At 52.8% G+C, this 15,355-nt stretch overlaps 1 protein-coding gene across 1 annotated transcript; it reads left to right on the plus strand.

The window, feature by feature from the left end:
* Positions 1-511: 511 nt before the first annotated feature.
* On the plus strand, positions 512-10,183 carry Kcng4 (potassium voltage-gated channel modifier subfamily G member 4). The gene is made up of 2 exons (XM_052167131.1): positions 512-1,644; positions 8,334-10,183. The coding sequence occupies exons 1-2, from the start codon at positions 895-897 to the stop codon at positions 9,111-9,113; spliced, it is 1,530 nt and encodes a 509-aa protein (XP_052023091.1). The 5' UTR covers positions 512-894; the 3' UTR covers positions 9,114-10,183.
* The last annotated feature ends 5,172 nt before the right edge of the window (positions 10,184-15,355 follow it).

The raw sequence follows: 15,355 nt of genomic DNA on the forward strand, positions 1-15,355 counted from the left end.
AAGCGAAGCCCCTAAATAGGTCTGCACTACAGAGAGCATTAGAAGCCTCTTTGCTATGCAGCTCGGGGAGGGGAGTGGCCACTTCAAGGTCACACAGCGAGGGTGACAGAGGACCAGGGTGAAGCCTTCTTGGAGAGCTCCTGACAGTCAAGTGCCTTGCAGAGCTGTCCTGATCCCTAGCTCCTGAGCGTTTGACAGTGGGAGACACTGGGTGTCCGTTCCCTCATCTGCAAAGGTGAACCGTGCCTATCTGCTTCATGGGTTGGTTGGCCTGGGTCCCTTAAAGGAACTAGGTGCCTTAGAGCTTCTAGAAGTGACCATCATGGTGGTATTTCCCCAACCTGTCCTGTGCTCAACAGCACGGAAGCCCAAACTTCGCCACTCACACAGATGGAGCAGAGGGTCCAGAGAGACTGAGTCGCTCCTCTTGTGCGTCTCTGCAAAGAATGTGGCCATGTAGGGCACCCCACAGGGTTGACACAAGTCTTATCCTTTGAGAAGAGAAAGGGGAAGCCTCTTGCCCAAGACTACACAGTGTTCGATTACATAGCACAGGGCCCGTTACCCACATCTCCATCCACAAAGCGTCTGTGTCAGGGAGAGAGAGATGTACATGCAGAACTTCCTTAGTGTGGTGGGCAGCACATCTATATCATAGATGTGTGTGCATCCACGGGGTTAGGGATGTATCCACTGAAATGGCCCAAGGGTATAGTAGCTGCTCAGTAAACAAGAAGCAAATGGAAGGTTCAGTGATGGCCGGAGCAGCTGCAGCTTCGATGGGACTGTTTATACTGCCAGATCTGCTGAGACTCATCCTCCCTTCCTTCTCTTCTTCTTCCTCCGGAGGCAGACAGGTGATCCCACTGCTCCCTGGCCTGACAGTCTGAAGCAATGCGCATGTCTTCCAGAGACACGGACCTGCATCCTGGACACCATCACTTTGGCTCCTGTAGCCCCTTGAGTCAGCTGTGGCCTGGTCCGGAGCGTCAGTCAGTCAAGGGCCTTTACTACCGCAGGGCCCGGAAGGTGGGCACTCAGGACGCCTCTCCAGAGGCCAACCTGAAGGAGATCCTGGTGAACGTGGGTGGCCAGCGGTACCTACTGCCCTGGAGCACCCTGGATGCCTTCCCGCTGAGCCGCCTGAGCAGGCTCCGGCTGTGCCGCAGCTACGAGGAGATCACGCAGCTCTGTGATGACTACGATGAGAAGAGCCAGGAGTTCTTCTTTGACAGGAACCCCAGCGCCTTCGGGGTGATCGTGAGCTTCCTGGCCGCGGGAAAGCTGGTGCTTCTGAGGGAGATGTGCGCTCTGTCCTTCCGGGAGGAGCTGAGCTACTGGGGCATCGAGGAAGCCAACCTGGAGCGTTGCTGCCTGCGCAAGCTACTCAAGAAGCTGGAGGAGGCGGCCGAGCTGCGCCGGCAGGAGGCTGCCCAGCGCCAGCAGCAGCGCCAGGCCTGCCACTCCGAGGTGCGCGCTTCGCGATGGGCCCGCAGCATGAACCGGCTGCGGGAGATGGTGGAGGACCCACAGTCAGGGCTGCCCGGGAAGGTCTTCGCCTGCCTCTCCGTTCTCTTCGTGGCTACCACGGCTGTCAGCCTGTGTGTGAGCACCATGCCCGACTTCAGGGCTGAGGAGGACAAGGTGAGTTGGTGCCCATCACGGCCCACGAGGCAGCGCAGACACACTTAGGAGACCATGGTCTGAAGGCTGAAGGGGTTGGCATGTGAAATCTCACCCCAGGAGACACGCTCCTCCTAGGGCTGGCATTAGGCTTAAAGCCTTTCCATTCACTAGTATTACTGGCTGGGTTCGTTGGTCGCCTGGGCCCTGGCAGCCCTAAAGGGCCCTTGCTCCAGAGAATACATTTTGCCTACTCTTTGCAAAGAGCTGGGAGACCCCACAGACTCCCCAGGAACTTTCTGATGCTTTGAGAAACATGCCGGCAAAAACACGAGTTTGAGTGGAAAGCGTTTATTTGGCTCCACACTTCCAGGGGGGGGGGGTGGAGAGGCAGGGAGTCAGGGGAGGAACTCAAGCAGGAACTAGAACCAGAAACCACAAAGAGGGGAAGGCTCCTTGCTGGCTGGCTTTCTCACACAGCCCGGGGTTCCCAGTCTAGGATGGTGCTGCCCACGGTGGGCCTGGGCCGGGCTCTTCTACATAAATTAGCAAGCAAGAAAAACCTTCTCAGAGTCCTGCCTATAGGGCAATCTGATCAAGGCAATTCCTCGGGTTGAGACTAAGACTCTCTTAGAGTCTCTGGGCTTTGTCAAGTTGACAGCTGAAGCTAACTAGAAGAGTCTTAAAAACCCAAAAAGGAGCCATTTGTTAGGAAGTTGGCTGGAGAGCTTGGCACTAGAATTAGACAGTGGCCCGAGGTAGAACTTCTCTCCACCTCTGCACTCCTCCACAGCTCCCCATTGCCTGACCGTCAGATGACAACAAACAAGGGAGGCTGATTTAACACACACACACACACACACACACACACACACACACACACACACAGAGTTGCCCCACACAATACAGTACGACCAGAGAACATTCCAGTTAGAGAGCCAGTATGCGCCTCAAACATAGTAAGTTCACCACAAATAGTTGCTGAACAAAATGTGTTTCATCTGACCAACTAACATTTTCTCTGAAAGAAAAAGATATAATAGCACTCTTTGCTTAGTCTTTCAAACAGCTGCTCCCCCCCCCCAAGACTGTAGTTGCAATCAGGAACCCCCACCCCAATCCCCCTTAGTTTTTGGCAGAAAATGTGCAATGGAAAAGCTTGTTTGCTCGTGGGAATATCTACATGTGGATTTATAGTATTTTATTTTTATTTTTTGTTTCTGGGGATTAGGGCAGAATAAGCAGTCCACGGTCAAGGACACCAGGTCCCAGTTGCTGAAGACTCAAACCTGGTCTCCACACACAGATGGTTTTCTTCTTCAGAGAGAAAAAGGAGTGTGAGGGAGCCAGGAGCTTCCCTGTGCAGAGGGGTCAGGGATTTGCAGGGCCCAGTGCTTTGAAAATTACAGAGTGCAAACCCAGGCTGGGCTTAATGGAGCTCGGAAAAACAATCAGAGGCGGGTCACCAGTTTGCAGGCCTGGAGAGCCCAAAGCTGGCAACTGTGTCCCACGGGGTAAGAGGAATCCATGTTCAGAGACAGCCACCATGTCCCCGTCTTTATTCTCCAGAGCCACCTTTGTACCTGCTGCCCCATCCCAAAGAGTCGCAGCCTCCAGAGGGTCTATGCTGCTGTTGGGAATGATAATTCAGAGAGCCAGGGAGGCTGAGAACAGGCAACCTTAGGATCTTAGATCTTTCAAGACCGTTCCCCTGACATTCACAGAAAAAGCCAGTGTTCTTTCTAGTACACGCTTTGCATTCCTCATTTGTCCTCAGGGGACAGCAGCCAGGCAGAGAAGGGGCTCTGTTTAGCCAGCCAGCTGTCCTGAGGAGAACCATAGGACATGGTAATTTAATGACACCCCGAGGGACCCTGGGGATGTGACCCATGGGAACCCAGACTTCTTTGCCTTTGCCACAGCCAGCATCTGGCTGTTCCGAGTTGGCTTATCCATTTGTAGGTCGGCTGGTGACCTTTGTGGCCTTTCCACCTCTTGTCTAGGGGCTGTGCCCATTCTTGAATAGGTTGTATTTTGCTGTGTGTTTTCATTCCTCTTGGGTGTATAGGTAAGTGTGACCTTGCTGAATCCTGAGTGTGAGTTTAACCCCTGGAGGAGCTGCGAAACTGTCCCCTAAATTCAAGTTCCCTGCCACCCAGCCCAGCAGGCTTCGTGTGTGTGTGTGTGTGTGTGTGTGTGTGTGTCTGTCTGTCTGTCTGTCTGTATGAGTATGTATGTATGTGTGTGTGTGAGTGTGTATGTCTGTATATGAATGTGTGTGTATGCATGTGGGCATATATGTGTGTGTACATGTGTGTATGAGTATGTATGTATGTGTGTGTATGGGTGTGTATATGAATGTGTGTATGTGTGTGAATGAGTGTATGTGTGTATATGAATATGTGTGTGTGTGTGTTTGTGTATGTGTCAGAGGACAGCTTTCAGGAGCTGGTTTTCCCCTTCCACCCAGCAGGTTGTCAAGTCTGGCTTGGTGACAACAGCTTTAACCCCCTGAGCCATGTCACCAACCCTCCTCCTTTTAATTGTTCAGTTTTCAGGTATACACATAGAAACTTAAAAACAACGCTGCCTGTCAATCTAGGCTATTTCTCTCACCTCAAAGTTCCCTACGGGCCCTTCCCAGTCAACCAAGGGTGGCCCGAGCACCTGCTTTGATGGAGAGAGTCCTGGAGGTGGCCCTCACCAGTTCCCAGTGTTACCTGTCTGTGGCTCCAGCTTGCCAGGCCTCACACGCCTGTGTGTCTGGTTCTTTTGTTGTTGGTGGTGGTGGTGTTTTTTTCGAGACAGGGTTCCTCTGTGTAGCCCTGGCTGTCCTGGAACTCACTCTGTAGACCAGGCTGGCCTCGAACTCAGAAATCTGCCTGCCTTGTGTGTCTGTTTCTACTGCAGCCTTCTGGGGCTGGCTCACCTCGACTGCGGGAAGGGGCAGTGCTCTCTCACCACTGCCAGAGACAAGGCACACACCAGACGGCTAGCTCCCTACTTCAGCTGGGATCGGGGGATCCCCAAACCAGATTTCCCTGTGTGCCCAAATCCAGGGTGATAAGAACATCATGGACCAAACTGCCCCAGGCCCTATGGCCAGAGTCTTCCTTAGAGAGAAAGGAGTGTGTGTGTGTGTGTGTGTGTGTGTGTGTGTCTTTCTTTCTCTCCCTACACCCCTTCCCTTCAAATGAGGATGCATTGGACATTACATCCTCTACCAGAGCCCATCTATCTCTCTGTCCCATGCATCCCTGTCTGGCTGCAGAGATGCTAGCTCAGGCACCAGGCTGGTTAGGATGCAGCGCAGAGCAGGATGCGGATAGAGTGACTAGGCAGAGCTAGCCTGCTGCAGTGCAGGGAGGCCGGCAGCCCAGACCAGGGGAGGGAGGACAGGGTGTACATGCCTTGAATAGCCAAACACCAGCACCAGAGGCAGAAGCATGGCCTGCTGGGCCTGCTGGGCCCTCCAGAGTCACCTTCCCAAGCTGCTGGTCATTGGGTAGCATTCCCCAAGGCTCCCAGATCTCAGCAAAGAAGCAAAGGCAGCCCAGACTCTAGGACTCCTGAGGGCTCTAAAGTCAGGGGGAGAGACCCCCCAAGTCTCCCATGGCTGAGCTTGGCCCCAAGGCTTTGGGTTTGTGATGGACCCAAGGATCTGGCACCCTGGGGGATTCTGGTTGTGCTCCACCCTCTTCATCAAACACTGGAGCCCAGAGACAGCTAGGGACCACTTCCAGATTGCACAGCAAGTTTGTAGAAAGCCTGGAGAGCCCAGACCCAAAGCTCTGACGCCATCCAGGATTCTGATGGCAAGCCTCGGAGGGAGCCCTCTCCGTGGGTTGGAAATGTGTCTACTTCCTGCAGAATGGTAGCCTCCTGCTGACCAAGCGGGCCAGCATCTGTGACAGCATGTCACTTGTGTCTGCTGGACTCAGCATCTGCAGAGCTACTGACTACACGATTCCATGCGTACAGAAGCCCTTTAGGGATGGCTGGAAGTCCAGGGAGGACCAGGAAGTTCCTGAGTTGAGACTAGATTGGGATGTGACCCTGAGCCACACACTCATCTGCTCCAGCCTTGGAGAGAACCGATCAGAAGCCAGGGAGAAAGCTTCCCAGTCCTGGGCAGGTCGCCGGGGCTTGGGTTGGTATGGCCATTTTCTTTTTTCTTTTTTTCTTTTTTCTTTTTCTTTTTAACAATTTATTTATTTATTATATGTAGGTACTCTGTAGCTGTCTTCAGACACACTAGAAGAGGGCATCAGATCTCATTACAGACAGTTGTGAGCCACCATGTGGTTGCTGGGATTTGAACTCAGGACCTTCGGAAGAGCAGTCAGTGCTCTTAACTGCTGAGCCATCTCTCCAGCCCCCATTTTCTTTGTTCTTTTTCTGATGAACAGACATAAAAACAATTCAGTTTAGGACTTGCCTAGGCTTGGACACTGGAAGCAATTTCTTTTTCCACTTCAGAGCATTTGAATCCAAATCCCCCATAGTTGTTTACATTTTCCTTTGCTCATAAGCATACAGCGTGGCCATATTCTTGCTCGTTTCCCAACTTGTACATGTGTGTGCATGTGTGTGTGAGGGGGGAGTGTGTGTATATGTGTATGTGCATGTGTGAGTTCATGTGTGTGCATGTATGTGTGTGTGCATGAGAGTGTGTGTGTATGTGCGTGTACACCCATTCATGTAAAATATTTAAAGCTGAGTTCTCTTCTCAACATTAGATTCATCTGTGGGGCTTCTGGAAAATTCTACTGCTACTCAAGGTACTACTGTGTCAACTAAATTAGTCTCTAGGGGCAGTCCTCAGCATGAGGTCTGCAGCTGCCCAAGTGGTTTGATGGTCAGTCGGCTAAGGCTAAGGAAGTTCACCAGCAGGGTCTTGTTTAAATGCAGATTTTGCATCTGGTGGTAGTGGGGTGGAGCTGGGTTCTGTTTCTCCAGGCTCAGCTCAGAGAGGCTGATGAGTTTGGTTAAGGAGCTCACTGAGGGGCTGGGGGATGCTGAGAGATGTCAGGAGGCAGGGGCAGGTGACCCTTGTGGATAGGAGACAATGGCTGGGCAAGGGTTATGACTGCACCTTTTAAAGACTAGACTGCAGCTCGGGACCCTCTGTCCAGCCGCTTCCTGCCTCCAGGACTCGGTCAAGCCGGCCTTAGTCCGTTTTGTTGAAGGAAGGAATTGTGGCAGTGGACAAAGAGAGGACAAGACAATAGACGGTGACTAAGGCCTGGAGTGGGGCGGGACAGGACCGTCTACGGGCAGCGCACATATGGGTGTGACCCATTTCTTGGAGTGTAACCCGAGGCCACACCCTTTGCCCGGGACATGGCTGTGTGGCTTAAGGGACAACAACAGAACTGTGTGCCTGCCCGAGCGATGCTTCCTGCTTCCGTTGAGGAAAGTGAAGATTATGTGCTGTAACGGAGGCCCAGGGCGGGAAGCTTGAAGCAGAATGGAAGTTGTTTCCTCTCTAGTGTGCCAGGCTCTGAGTGAGGGAGCTAAGAGACCAGCAGCCCCCACCCACTCTGAACCTGGCCCTATCTGCTTGAATGTTCCCACATTCCATTGGGGTGTCGGTCCTCTGTTGTGTACTGTCCTAGTGCCAGAAAGGGGGTCAGCATAAGGAGCTTGCAGACCTATCTGATGTCCTAGGAACAGCAAAGCACCTTCCACAGGTGACAAATATTTGGCCATATCTAGTTGCAACAGAGACAGGAAATCCAGGTTTCTACTAAGTCGATCTGCCTAGCTACAACCTAATAATCACATGATGCTAAGCCCACCGCACATAGTAGGACCAAAGTGTGCCTCTAGGGCATTGGTTCTAAACCTATAGGTTGAGACCCCTTTGGTGGGGTTGAAGACCCTTTCACGGGGGCTTACATATCAGACATCCTGCAAATCAGAACATGTATCTATGTATACATTATGATTCATCAAAGTAGCAAAACTACAGTTATGAAATAGCAATGAAATAATTTTAAAATGGTATGGGATCAGTACCACCACTGTACTGAAGGGTCGCAGCATTAGGAAGCTTGAGAACCACTGCTCTAGAGCCTGGGAAGATGGCTCAGTTGGTTAGGTGTTTGCAAGCACAAAACTGGAGTCAGAAGACTGGTGTGCACGTGGAAAGGCCTGGTGCTGTGCATGCACCTGTAATCCCAGCACTGAGGAGGCAGACACAGGCAGATCCGGAGGGCTTGCTGGCCAGCCAGCCTTGGCAATCTCCAGACCAGTAAAAGACCCCGTGACAAAAGAAAAACAAAAAATAAAAAGGCACACCACACACACACACACACACACAGACACACACACACACACACACACACACACACACCAAAATGGAGGAAGCTGAACAAAGATAGCCCTGGTTGTTTTCTGGCCTTCACACATACACAGTACACCTGGGAAGGCTTTCAGAGGAAAATCATCTCCTCACACTTCAACATAGCCACCATGCAGCGACTGACTTCACCGTATCTCCTCCACCATGGCCGTCCCTCTTAAACTGTGAGCCCAGATAAATCCTTCCTTCCTCTTCCTTCCTTCCTTCCTTCCTTCCTTCCTTCCTTCCTTCCTTCCTTCCTTCCTTCCTTCCTTCCTTCCTTCCTTCCTTCCCGCCGTTGTGCCTTTGTGCCAGGGTTTGAGAAAAGCTGATTAACCCATTGCTTCTGTGGCTCTCACCCCAGGGAGAATGCACGACAAAGTGCTACTACATCTTCGTGGTGGAGACCATCTGCGTGGCCTGGTTCTCCCTGGAGTTTTGCTTGCGCTTTGTCCAGGCCCCGAACAAATGTCAGTTCTTCCGCGGGCCCCTGAATGTCATCGATATTCTAGCCATCTCTCCATACTACGTGTCGCTCGCGGTGTCTGATGAGTCCCCGGAGGCGGGCGAGAGGCCGAGCGGCAGCTCCTACCTGGAGAAAGTGGGGCTGGTGCTGCGGGTTCTGCGGGCGCTGCGCATCCTCTACGTGATGCGCCTGGCCCGCCACTCGCTGGGACTGCAGACGCTGGGCCTCACTGTGCGCCGCTGCGCCCGAGAGTTTGGCCTCCTGCTGCTCTTCCTGGGTGTGGCGGTTACCCTCTTCTCTCCTTTGGTCTATGTGGCTGAGAATGAGTCCGGAAGGGTCCTGGAGTTCACTAGCATCCCCGCGTCCTATTGGTGGGCCATCATCTCCATGACCACGGTGGGCTATGGGGACATGGTCCCTCGGAGCGTGCCGGGACAGATGGTGGCTCTGAGCAGCATCCTTAGCGGGATCCTCATCATGGCTTTCCCAGCCACATCCATCTTCCACACCTTCTCTCACTCCTACCTGGAGCTGAAGCGGGAGCAGGAGCAGGTCCAGGCTCGCCTCCGGCGTCTTCAGAACACCAATTCGGCCAGCGAACGGGAGCTCCTGAGTGACGTAGATGACCTGGTCCCGGAGGGCCTGACCTCCCCAGTCCACTACCTCCCACCACCTTAGGAATGTGCCATAGCTTCAATCCATCCCAAGGCTGAGACCGACTCCTGCATCTCTCCCATGGACCACATGGGGGCGTGAGCTCAGAATACTAACTTCCAAAGCAGGGAAAGTGCCAGGCCACGAACGACATCTTTGTTGTGATCCTGGGCCCACCCCTATTCCTTCCCCAGCTCCCTACCAGTCACGGGGCACGGCCCATCTTGCCACAGTGGATGGGTGTCCCTGTTCTTTTCCCTTCCTTGCAAACTCCATGCCCTTCTACCCTGGGCTCTGGATGCTCACAGAACTGACTTCCGCTGATGCAAATACGGGGTCTGCAGATTTCCATCTTCTCCCTCAGACGCCCTGTCCTGGGCCACACCACTCCTGAGAATCAGAGAGTTCTGGCACTGAGACCTGCTCAGAGCCCCACGCGGCCTGTGAGGCTTCCAGGACGATTTTGTGTTCTTTTATTGCCTTCCACCACCAACTGTATTACCAAATGTCACGGGAGCTAGTACCCACTGTCCTAGAAGCTCTTAGCAAGAAGGCAGTCCTTCCTGGCCACTCCAGAAAATCCTGTCAGACTCTAATGGCTGCAAGCCTGCTGTCACCTACAACACGCCTGGGGACCTACCTGGGCAGGACGGTCACCTGCAAGTACCCAGTTGGCCAGCTGGACTCTGGGTGGACATTCTTTAGTTATCCAGCTTCTAGCCTTGACAAAGGGACTCTGAGAACTGTATAATGTCCCCTTCAGAGGACAATAGCACCAGGAAGGAACCTCAGTCAGTTAACCATGGCTGACAGCTCAGCAGGACAGCCTTAAGCCTTCCTGGTTCTAGCTCCCCGCACGGAACCCGCACTGATGGAGGACAGGCATCCGTGCTGTCCTCTCTGTGTGTCCACACATCCATGAGCTCATCTGTCCACAGACTCAGCCCTGGGATCCACAGAGGGGGCAGATCGCCATGGCCGGTGCCCCAAAGTTTCCCAAGACAATGCGGGCTAATGCTGGAGGGTCGCTTGTGGGGCTGGGGTGGGTGGGTGGGCAGAGCAGTAGGGCAGGCTAGGATCGGGAGCTGGTGGACCTCAGAGCATGGTGGATGTACGAGGTTGACAGTCCAAGGGGTCGTGAGACCAAGCAGAAGTAGGAGTGATAGCCATCCAGGAGTGACCTGTGGGTTCGACTCCTCTACAACACTACCAGTCTGGCACAGTGCACTTGGGAGAGATCTCTGTGCCACTTCTCAGAAGTTATACAGTCCCGTTATCATTTGACATTGGCTGTAAGGAGAAAGTACAAGAGGTGAATCTGACAAGGCTCATGTGCAGGCATAGTCAGTACGGCAGCCCCGCTAACGCATGCCTGCCTATTGCTCTTTCCACTAGTATTAAGCTGAGCCCTGCCCGCGTGCCACGCTCCCACTTTCCTGACTCTAGCCACATGGCCAACGGCTCTCTGCCCAGCGAGGCCTCAGCATGTACCCTAAAGTGCGTCTTGCCATCTGGGAATTCTCACATCCTCTGACTCCCCGAACAGATGCACACACATGCCCCCATCCCTCTAGACCTCAAGGTGCGGGGAGCACCCTTCCTCCTTCTCAAGCTCACATGTCTCAGCCAGGCCCTTTATGTCACACCAGGAGTGCCGAGGCCCCGATGAGGCCCATGGCGTGCTGCTTTGCTCCAGGAATCGGCTAGCAGAGTCCTGGGGGGTACCTGGACATATTCTGAGAACGTATTAAAAAATAGCTATATAAGCTGGGTGGTGGTAGCACACGCCTTTAATCCCGGCACTTGGGAGGCAGAGGCAGGCAGATTTCTGAGTTTGAGGCCAGCCTGATCTTCAGAGTGAATTCCAGGACAGCCAGGGCACACAGAGAAACCCTGTCTGGAAAAAAAACCACCCCCCCCAAAAGCTATATTAACCTACTGCTCCATGCTAGTTGTTTATTTTTAGACAGGGTCCCACAGTGTAGTCCAGGCTATCTTTGAACATGTAATCCTCCTGCCTCAGCCTCCCAGTGCCCAAGTACAGTACACCGTAGCTGTCTTCAGACACCAGAAGAGGGCGTCAGATCTCCTTACAGATGGTTGTGAGCCAGGTGGGTGCCAGGATTTGAACACATGACCTTTGGAAGAGCAGTCAGTGTTCTTACCTGCTGAGCCATCTCTCCAGTCCCTTCCTTTGTGTTCTTCAGGACAGACAGCACGGATACCATCTGAGTCTCTGAGTCAGCACGGGTACCACTCTGTCTGACTGTGGGCAGGTTCATTTGCTTTCCTGTAATGTTCCAGATTTGAGGCTCTGGCTAAGGTTCCACTTAATACTCTTGGGGGCCGCTGTTGTTGGGGGAAGACCAGCCAAACAGGCAGAGGTCCTATTGGCCAACGATGACCACACAGTCACACGATGTCTAGAAGAATACAGAAATGTCTAGACACCTCCTCCCTTTCAAGCCAGGGCTGTCCACAGAGCGTGATCTGAGGCTTTGAGCTGATTCTGGAATCAATGAAGAAGCCACTGGGACCTGGCCCCTCACCAAGCTTAGCATCTCTCCCTCTCTTCTGACCTCATCTGCGCCACATGCTTAATGTGATGTCGTCTAGCTGTCAGCCTGCTCCTCACCAAGCATCTCCAAGCATCACCAAGCAACGTACCAGGGCAAACAAGAGGAGTCGAAAGTCAGCGTTAGCTGAACCCATCAAAGACATCAAATGTCTCCAGTGTCAGTGTCTCCAGTTTTGACAGGGATGTGTGTATACGTCCCAGCATAGTCCGAGCTATCGCTGTATATGTCATCCTCCTGCCTCAGCCTCCTAGTTCCTGAGCTAATGTTTTTACAGCTTTTATCGGGCAAAATACTAAACAGTTTTTCCTTTATGTTAAGTTCTCACTAATCAAGACTTTAAAAATCGGAAGCGATGGTTTAATGCGACACTTTCGGGCTTTTCTCCGGGTGACATCCAGGGAGGGTGGATCTAAGGTTTCCGGGTCTGGACTTGCATCCCTTTGATGTGATTGGATGAGGCGGAGCAGTAAGTATTTTGCTAGGTAGTGTTTCCATCCCCATTGGTTGGACAGGAGCCTAGTGATCCCCAGCTGCTGTGGTTGTAGCCAAAGGGGACCCTTGACTTTGAGCAGCTATCTGGCTGTGTCACAGATGTTGTTCCCAGGGGAGGAACAGTGTTTGTGGAAGGTCTTCCTAGCCAGGCAGAGTTGAGCCCAACAGTAAGTAGAAAAATGAGTTAGTTCTTTAACACATGGGAAGAGACTCAGAGAGGGGTCCTGACTTGGGGCTGTGCCAAGGTCACAGGTCTACCTCTAGGGTTTCTCGGATGGTGTCATGGCCATCAGCAGTCCCATCCAACGATGACCAGGGCATCATCTGATGGGCATGCAGCCTCTCCACTGACTTCATTTGTTTCTCAAAGGAAGGCTCTCCAACAGGGTAAGTGCTTCTAACATCAGTTAATCCTCTGACGGAAGATGGAGAGATCAAGGCTCAGAGAGGGAAAGGCATCTGCCTTTGGCCACACAGCTAGCTCATCTCCTTACATTCAAGTATCTTGACGCCCCAGCAGAGCTCTTTCTAGGGCATTCTCCTGCTGCCCTAGACTTGTGGGAAACAGGGCCTGGTCCTTGGGGAGGAAAAGAAAGTAGCAATTTGTCACACTGTCCTAAGCTAGGTGGCAGAAATACTGTGGTGTGTCCTGGGCATATTGTACAGCAGCAGACATGGGGAATCACCTCGCTGGACCTGCTTTTCCTCACAGATCTCACTGAAATCCTGTAGGTGGCCACCATAGTTCCTCCCAGCATGGACAACTGGGCTTCTGTGAACTCAGTGCAGTAAGTTCTAACCCGGAGGTGACCTGTGAAGGCCACACAGAGAGGGACGCACCATTCAGTGTGTGGCCCGTTCGCCAACCACCAAACCTGGTGGCTTGTTCCAGATTCCCCTGCCCACAGAGATCTTTTCTGTCACCAGATTCCCGTCGCTCGGGGACCACACCCCACCCTTCCCATGATGCACTGCATGCCCTACTGTGGATACTCTCTGCATCTTGCATTCTTAATGGAGACTTGTGACAGTGGGCGCTTTCTGGGTGGTCACTGGCAAGGAGCTGTGGGTTTGTAAGAGTTAATCTGGAAAACACTTCAGATGCCATTAACTCCTGGTAAATCTTTCCCCTTTAAAAGAAAGAGGAGAGGAGGGAGGAGGGAGGAGGGAGGAGGGAGGAAAAGTTATTATCAATGAGGGGAGGGCCCTTTCTTTGGGAAGTGATGCCAGGACACACTATGGAGAGTAGAAACTGAGAGAGGGGAGGAGGGGGCCAGGGAGAGCTCGCCTGGTCCAATGATTGAAATAAAACAGTAACCGTAGCTTTTGTCTACTGCCTGCACCAGGCCAGGTGGAATGTTCCAGCATGGCTGGCCAGACCAAAGGGTCTCGAGCAGATCCTTCGTACCAGTAAACTGAGTCCCCAAGACAACGCAACGTTCTCAACCCTGACCAGCTTAACAGATTCTAAAGCAGACCTCACCTACCTGAGGAACCACCTTTGCCGGTGCAGGTGTGGACAGGAAGGGCACAGGAGGAGGTGTGAGAAGGAGGTATCAACACCATCGGGGCCAGCCCAGCTCTGGGTGGCCTGGCTTTGCCCAACGCCTGTTTTTACACAGCTCTGACATCTAGCCACGGGGCACCTCCCAGAATACAATGTCAGTTAAAAATAAAACAAAAGGCATCAGCCTTCTCTGCAGCAGCCTGCGTCTGAGGACACAGAGAGAACTCCCGGTCTCCACTTTGGGACTTGATGTAAGGAGGACACAGTCAAGGGGGCACCGGCGTCATGTGACGTGACTTGGGACTTTGTGAGCCCTGAACTAAAAATAGCCCAGCTCACTGCTTTCATTATATTTGCAGTGACCTGCCTGATACAGACCCTTGGGAGGCTCAAGGTGCTACCTGTCCTTGCTGGTTGAGCCTTTAGGGACCCTGCATCCCTCTGAATTAAACATTAAAGGACACTAAAAAATAATAATAATAAGGTAGAGGACTCCTCCGGTATATCATAGCCTGCCTGGTCACTGGGTGCTGACCTTGGGGGCATGGAAGAGTCCTCTGACAGGAAAATGGTAGGAGCCAGGCCAACCATTTCAAAGACTTAAGTCGGAAGTTAGGTGGGAGTCAGGCATGATGGCAAATCCCTGGCATTCCTGTACTCTAGAGGCAGAAGCAGGTCAGTCGTAAGTTCAAGACCAGATGGGGCTCTATAGGGAGTCTGAGTCCAGCCTATGCTGCATAGAGACTCTGAGGCTAGCCTGGGGAACATGGAGAATCCCAACTGCTCCTCCATGTCCAAAAAGAAAATCTGCAGAGAAGCCCTGAGCGAGAGTGGGAACTGGGACAGCCCCTGGCCTTTGCGGAAAGGCAGAGCCAGGATCCCTTCACAGTCCCCACACCCCAGGAAAAACTCCAGGAGGTTGGGGGAAGGTGTGACCACAAGGCAAGCAGAGCCCATGCGGTGGTGTGATCCAGCCTGCATGTCACTGGCTGGCGCTGGAGACCCTGTGTGTGTGTGGTGGTGGTGATGGTAATGGTGGTGGCGGCGGTGGCAGCGGCGGTGGTGGCGGCGATGGTGGCGGCGGCGGTGGTGGTGGTGGTGGTGGGATATCCTTGGAACAACTGCAGAGACACAGAAAAGCCCAGGGCTAGCGGGACGAAGCTGGATTTCTTTCTTCAGCCGCTCTCCTGGCCCAGTCAGCGATGGTAACAGCACTGATCACTTCTGAGACCACATCAGAAATCTCAGTTAGTGAGCTGATTCCAAGTTGAAGAAGCCCCATTCAGACGTCATTAAATGAATAAACAAAAGGAGGAGTCTTCCTTTCTCCAGAAGTTCCAAACAAGCTCATCCGCAATGCGTCTTCCTTCTGTCTTTATGGGTAAATCACTTTTACCCTTAGGCTTTCCTCTTGGCCACAAGACCGCTGCCCTAGCTCCAGATTTCACGTGTTCATCCCACCAGTTGCCCTGACAAGAAAAAGCCCCAGCTCCCTTTATCCCAGAACCCCTGAGTGTGTCACACGCACTCCCTGAGCCTGCTATTGTGGCACCGATTGGTTCATGAGGCTTCAGGCTCACACGGGATCAGAAGACAGGCTCAGTCACACACCTGGCCATGGAGACAGTGAGGACCCTGGGAAGACGAGAGAGTCTGTGGACAAGGACCACAGTGCCCATCAGGAATGC

This window comes from Apodemus sylvaticus, chromosome 21 (assembly GCF_947179515.1).
Source record: "Apodemus sylvaticus chromosome 21, mApoSyl1.1, whole genome shotgun sequence".
Taxonomy (NCBI): domain Eukaryota; kingdom Metazoa; phylum Chordata; class Mammalia; order Rodentia; family Muridae; genus Apodemus; species Apodemus sylvaticus.

Bases quoted from the DNA above. Each gene is read 5' to 3' on its own strand.
- Kcng4 (XM_052167131.1), top strand. From the start codon at position 895: ATGCGCATGTCTTCCAGAGACACGGACCTGCATCCTGGACACCATCAC. The intron at 1,645-8,333 runs GTGAGTTGGTGC...CTCTCACCCCAG, and splicing joins TCAGGGCTGAGGAGGACAAG to GGAGAATGCACGACAAAGTG.